The sequence below is a fragment of the Eucalyptus grandis genome, chromosome 8 (assembly GCF_016545825.1).
Source record: "Eucalyptus grandis isolate ANBG69807.140 chromosome 8, ASM1654582v1, whole genome shotgun sequence".
Taxonomy (NCBI): Eukaryota; Viridiplantae; Streptophyta; class Magnoliopsida; order Myrtales; family Myrtaceae; genus Eucalyptus; species Eucalyptus grandis.
The window spans coordinates 21,178,332-21,185,049 of NC_052619.1; the positions used below are offsets into that span (position 1 = coordinate 21,178,332).

The 6,718-nt window shown below is 40.7% G+C and overlaps 1 protein-coding gene across 1 annotated transcript; it reads right to left on the minus strand.

Annotated features, from left to right (window-relative positions):
- Positions 1-2,812: 2,812 nt before the first annotated feature.
- LOC104456922 (putative wall-associated receptor kinase-like 16) lies at positions 2,813-5,889 on the minus strand. Its single transcript, XM_039299494.1, is given in 3 exon segments — positions 2,813-3,349; positions 3,352-4,161; positions 4,964-5,889. Coding segments are annotated over 3 exon segments (2,016 nt in total). The 5' UTR covers positions 5,829-5,889; the 3' UTR covers positions 2,813-3,008.
- Positions 5,890-6,718: the final 829 nt, after the last annotated feature.

Consider the following 6,718-nt stretch of genomic DNA (forward strand, 5'->3'; position numbering starts at 1 on the left):
ACTTAAATTCGAAATTTTGGAAAATTGAGCGGCGAAGTCTAATTTTGGAGTCGTTAAGCCGCGTATTTTTGCAAGAATGGTAATTTAGGGTGTTGTAGAGCCGTGGGATTCTACGGATCGTGATTTGAGCTTATGGTTTGTCCGAAACAAAATTTCAAAGTTTCCCGCGCGCAGTGAACAGTACGCGTCCAGCAGCTTTGGGCCCGTATTTTGTCATTTTTCGGCTTGATTTTGGGATGGCCAAGTTGGGATTCTTGTGATATGTTTCAAGGGATCTCTATTGAATATAAGTACGTTTAGATCGGGGTTCGGAAGAAAAAGTTAAGGCTTGATCAAGTTTTGCATTTAAACTTCATGTTGCAAATGGCTTGAACAATCGCTTTGGTTATGCGATTTGTTAGCGCGCAGAGGTACTTTTGTTAGAGTTAAGGCGTAACTTAGTCATTTTGTAGTCGAGATAGAATAGATTTTAACATTATTTTTCGGTTATTTGATAGGGCTTTGAGTTCGACGATACGAGTATTGTTCGTTGTTTGGTCATAGACGACAAGGTGAGTGGTACTATATCTTCTTTGGTTTTATAAAATCATGTCTTGAAGTATATATATGTATATATATTGAATTGAGGAAAACATTTTTATTGCATAAAAGTCAGATCGAGCAATTGCTACCCTTTGGTTGATTGCGAATCTTTGAAAAGCACGTTATACAAGGTTTGTGGAGAAACATATATGAAATTGCTTTGCGACTGATTTATGAAAATGTTTATGATGATTTGAGAAACGGATATGAAATGGATGATGGGCTATGTTGCAAAATGTTATTTGTTTGGTTTGAGATATTGATTTCTGGTATTGGAGAATGGTTATTTATGCTCAATATGACTGTGAACCCAGTGAGGGATTTTTGGGGTATGCATACTAGGTTTAGGATATCCTTCTGGGCCTAGCCACCGGCTTTGTAGGTGGAGACCTTGCCAAGGGGAGAATCTTGGTCGCCTTATCACAAGGCGTTGTGTCGTGACCATGGTTAGTTATTGAACAAAAGATTGATTAGTGGATAGACCATTGATATGTGTTTTGATTGAGATTATTCAATGGATTCGACCATTGATACTTGACTTTTTATGGTGATTCAAATGAGTTTTCCATATTAGTATAATTTTTTGATGATAAGAAATAACTTTTATATAATTCGATATGTATTTTATATATTGAATTGGTGTTATGAAATTTGGTATTGCTTTGTATACATGCATAGTAGTTGTTCGATCTGCTTAGAAGATATGTACTACTCACTCGGCTGTGGTTGCTCATCCCATTCCTCCTTTAATCTTTTCAGGTTCCTCAGCTAGCGGCGAATAGAGCGAGTGCGTAGTCGGTGGGAACTTTTGGGGAGTTCTATTTTGTTTTTGGTATGGTTTAAGGAAGTTGTGCAAATAATACTTACTAGTAGTTGGATCGTCTGAGTTTTAAATGTATATCTCTTTTCTCTTTTGATGGATTATAGAAACTACGATGTTGCAACCAATTTGTTGGTTCATCGATATATATATATATATATATATATATATATATATATATATATATATATATATATACATATATGTATATATATATAAGTTAATATCAGTTTGTTGGTTGTGTTTGAGGCTGCGTCCTGTGTAAAGAAGGACGGCCGTGTCATTCCCATTCTTTGTGGTTTTGGGGTGTGATAGAAAGAGCCTATCAAATCTGGCGAAATGGTATCACCAAGAGGGAGTTTCTTGCCCATCATGAGAACCAGCTTCCTAGGGAACTTAGTACGGTTATTTATTCATCTGAGTCCACCTTCGCTTCCACCTACGATGTATTTATTGGGACAATAGCAGAAACCCATACCTTGCTATTTAGGGGAACAAGAGCAGGAGAAAAGGATCTACAACATGGTTGACTGGCAACATTTTTGCCTCCTGTGTGCTTTGTGTGCTGAAGCCATGCCTTTAGGCAAGGAAGTGACCCCTTCAGCCGTTTGAATAGTACTTGGTGAAGCGTATTTCGGCTGAGTCATTGGCTTTCCATCTAGTCTAGAATTACCATTATCCATGTAGCTATGATCAGCTATTGCCTGGCTAGAGGCCAGGCCTTGGAAAGTAAGTTTGGCAGTTGATGAGTATGTGTAGCTGCTGGCCACAATATAAGAGACGAGTTGCAAGTAGACCCATCCATAGCAATTGCATGAAACTGGATAAATGGCCAAGCTTTCCAGGAGGGTATCTTGTTGGTATTGGATGGAATGTTTCTGATGGCCCTACAGTGGAAGAGTCCAAGCCGAGGAGCAAACTGATGGTGAGAGACAAGTCTTATCCCTGGGTTGCTCAGAACGTCATGAAGGACCAGCACGAGGCTGGAGGGCCATCGCAGAGGTGTGAGCTCAGTGTGGAAGCAGGGGAATGGCAAATTTCCTGCCCCGTGCCAGCACATATTTGTTGACAGTGGGAATTTGGTTACAAGGAGAGGATAGTAAGGTTATTAAGAGAACTAAGGACAGCTTCAGAGTATTTGTCAAAAGTATCTGTTCTGGCACCCATCTTGTGCATATAAACCAAGGAAAACTAGGCACCAAGTGCACTTACTTAGTCCGTGTGGGATGTGATCGAGAAACATAAGCTAAGAAGCAGTGTAATTTTATTCACCTACTCCACAAGGAACCATTCTTCCAGTCACTGCATGCTCTTTTTAGTCTTTCATATTATCACACAAGAAATGCGCTGGATAATTATGCCAATTATTTTTGTCATCTGATCTTTCAGTCTTTCAGTTTATCCCAGAAGAATGCATCAGCTCCAACCAGAAAACCGGAAACAAAGGGTTTCTTATCAACAAAGAGGAAAACGATGAAAATCTGTAAAAGATATAAAAGTTGCCAAACTGCATGTTACTGCTAGTTGGATGCTACACATGCTATCTTTGAACCTGTCTGGGATAAACAAAATTCAAGAATGAATGCCAAATGCTCTAGCTTGATGTCTATAAAGAGATGGATTCAATTTTAAGTGACATGGATGTGGTATCTATTGATTCTTCACCGGGCAGTCCATCTTCGTATACACAAGGACTTTGGCTGGTCTGAGAGAAACTCTGAGATTTTCTAAGTCCTTCAAGCTCCATCACAACCTCTCTCATAGGAGGTCTCTTTCTCCCATTTAATCTCAAACACCTCATGGCTAGCGTTGCCACTGCTAGAACATCCTCCTCCTTTGCTTCATTAGCCACAACAGGATCTAGGATCTCTGACAAACCGTTTTCCTTCATTAGCAAGATAAAGTTAGCAACTAGATGTCTCCCTTCGTCATCTCCTGAGAAGATGTTGGCTTCTGCCCTGTAAGTAACTCAACTAGCACTACTCCAAAACTGTATACATCACTTTTATCTGTGAAATGACTAGATTGGAAGTATTCCGGGTCCAAGTATCCGAAGGTACCTTGCACGGCCGTTGTCAGGTGAGTTTTGTCAGATGGAACTGGCCTTGAGGTACCAAAATCAGAGACTTTTGCAGTATAATTGTCATCTAACAGAATGTTTGAAGGTTTTATGTCTCGATGATAAATGGGAATTGAAGCTGCAGAATGCATGTATGCTACTGCTCCAGAAACTTCACACGCAATTCGATACCGATCTTCCCATGAAAGAGATCTATCTTTGTCCTGCTGATGAATATGCTGGGACAGGGTGCCATTAGGGATGAACTCATACACTAGTAAAGGAAGCTCAGTCTCCAAACAACATCCTATCAATTTCACAATGTTCCGATGATTAACCTGTGAAAGAACAACCACTTCATTAATAAACTGCTTGATTTGGCCTGTGTTGATGGCCTTCGACTTCTTCACAGCAACTATGGTACCATCCGGTAGCATTCCTTTGTAAACCGTGCCGAACCCACCTTGACCAAGAACCCTGCTCTGGCTGTAGTTATCCGTTGCTCTTTGCAGATCTTCTTCAGAGAATATTGCTGCTTTTCCATCTCTTCCATAACCTGAGAACTTTTGTTGCAACAACAAACCGCCATTTTGCTTGAACAGTTTCTCCTTGACAATTCTGTCTCTTTGCTTCCTTAGATATCTGTACAGGCAGTAGCTGAACAGCAAAAGACTCAAGACTCCCATACCTATGCCGGCACCTAAAGCAAACAAGGAAACTGTGAGATAACAAATTTTTGTTTCATCTAGTCAAAATTCTCCTAGTATATCGCCTTATATGACCAATCCGATTTTACAATTCCCAAGTGTGGAATATGTTGGAATACTAACTCGCATGCTCTCCTAAGTCAGCCTATGTATTGGCTATTGCAGTAGATAATAGAACTCTCTTCTACATTACTTCTCTCAGGAAGCAAATTTGCAAAGAAGCCATAAAATTTGCTGCTGCCTGCAATTTCTTGGTTACTTTGCCAATCCTAATGGTGTACCATCACGATCACTGCAACATCCCTAGTTGTGACGACGTTTAATCACAAAACATAGCTTAGGAGAGAATAAATCGTGGACTTAAATGATCGTGTTGCAAATAAAGAAGGGAATGATGAATATTTGTGTGAAAAATACCAATAGACTGCAAATGAGATTTATGCATTGTATTTCAATCTATAAGCAAGGACGAATCATCAGAGAGATCAAGTGCGTCAAATGGAGGAAGGTGCCTAGTAGATAAGATGCTGAGAGCAAGAAGGCTTAGTTTGCATAAGTGTAAAGGAAGTGCTATGGTCCAAACTGTAGTACGCAAAATGGCGGGTAAGAAATTGGAATAATTTCACCCTCGGGTGTTTTTTTTGGGTATTGGATGCATAATTTTGCATTATCAAATGTAACTCTCGTTGCTATAGTCACAGACTTTCGTACTGCCATGATCAGAGCCAGAAATAGCACACGATGCAACAGGCATGAAGTGTTGCTGAACAGAATTAGCAGAGAGTTGATGACTACCTATCGCAAGAACCAGCTTGAAAGGAAACTTCTTCTGGTCGGCCATGCAATTGAGGCCATTTCTGGGTGCACCTTCGGTATATCCATTGGGACAATGACAGAAGGAACTCTTGGAATTTCTTGCACAATAAAGGGGAACGAGGATGGGAGTAAAAGCATACACCACAGAGGTGTCCGTCAACATATTTGCCTCCATAACGCTTTGCGCAGCAACGCCATATCTTTCTGCGATTGAATTTATAGAATCGCCGGGTGTCACTAGATATGTAAGCAAGGATTCAGCCCCATTTGCTGTCTCATTAGTACTTGGACATGCACATCTTAGTGGAACCTGCAGCTGTGCATCTATAGCAAGATCCTCACCATAATAGTAGTTCTGATCAATGAGAGCCCGGCAAAAGATAAGGCCTTGGAATGTAATATTGGCCAAGTTGAAATAGGTATCATCCTTGACCACAGTGTAAGAGGCCTGATGCGAGTAAATAGTTCCAGTGCAATGGCAAGGAACTGGAACTATGACCAAGTTACCATACGGTATCTCTTCGGCAGTGGATTTGATGTTGTTGATGGTGGCTATGTCCGACGCATCTGAGTTGAGCAGCGAGGCGATGGTGAGCGGTGAGTTGTATACTGAGGTAGATCGAAAGGTCAGGAAGGACTGGCATTGAGTTTGAGGGCCATTGCAGACGTAGCCTTTCAGTTGAGGTAATGTGGATGAGCAGTTGAGCCGCTGCTCATCGTCGACATATGGCTGTTGACAGTAGGATACGCGATTAAACAGAGGTAAGAGTAATAGGATTGATGTTAAGATCGAGAGGGATGAGAGATCCATGGTTTTGAAAAAACCGAAATTCGGCATGCGCATTGCCGCAACTTTTGTATGCAAAGAACCAACTCCTATTCTTGATGGAAAACGCCAATCAAAGTTGCCGTGGCTGACACAACGTAGAAAATCGCCTTCAAGACTATCAATTGCAGAAACTAGGCCCTTCAAAGATTTCCTGGCCAGAAGCCACCCATCCAGCGGTACACGTAGCGATAGACTTGCGGTGTTGGCCGTTGACGGTGACGATTCCTTGTTTGAACGAAATAGCAGACTTGAAGTGTAATAATGGTTAAGGCGGCTAACTAGTCAAACTGGTCAAAAAGTCAAAGGCCAAATATAAAGAAGGGAAAAAGCCACCACCTCGGTTATTTAAGAAAGGGGAAGAGCCCATAGACAGGGAAAAGTGAACGAAGATGGAGGAAAGAAGGAGAAATATTCGTTTCGGATGCCCGACAAGCCGGATTAGCTACATCTTGCCACGTCTAGTAAGTATTTAAGCCCGTAGATCATATAATAAGAGTATTTTTTGGAGTTAGGCCATATTTGTGTATCCATATGAAAATAATAATTTAAGATGTTGTGTAATTATTGGTTTGGAAAGAAATTGTTTCCGACATACAGTTGATTCGAACAATTTTTTCAAATTTCGCAAAGCATAAAAACTCTAATGTTGCAATGAACCTGCTGATTTAGTAGATATATGTGGACTGAGATTTGTGTTTGAGATTGCATCATTTGAACGGAAAGATGACCATGCCATCCCTATTCTTGTTGGATTAGGGGTGTGACAAGAAGAACCGCCTGACATCGCTCCGGAACAGGTTTTCATGTGATTATCAATTTGTTATCTACTCTTCTGTGTTTATGCTTTCTCTGCTGAAGTACAACTTCCTTCCCTTTATTTTTATCCGTGAAATGCTCATCAAGAT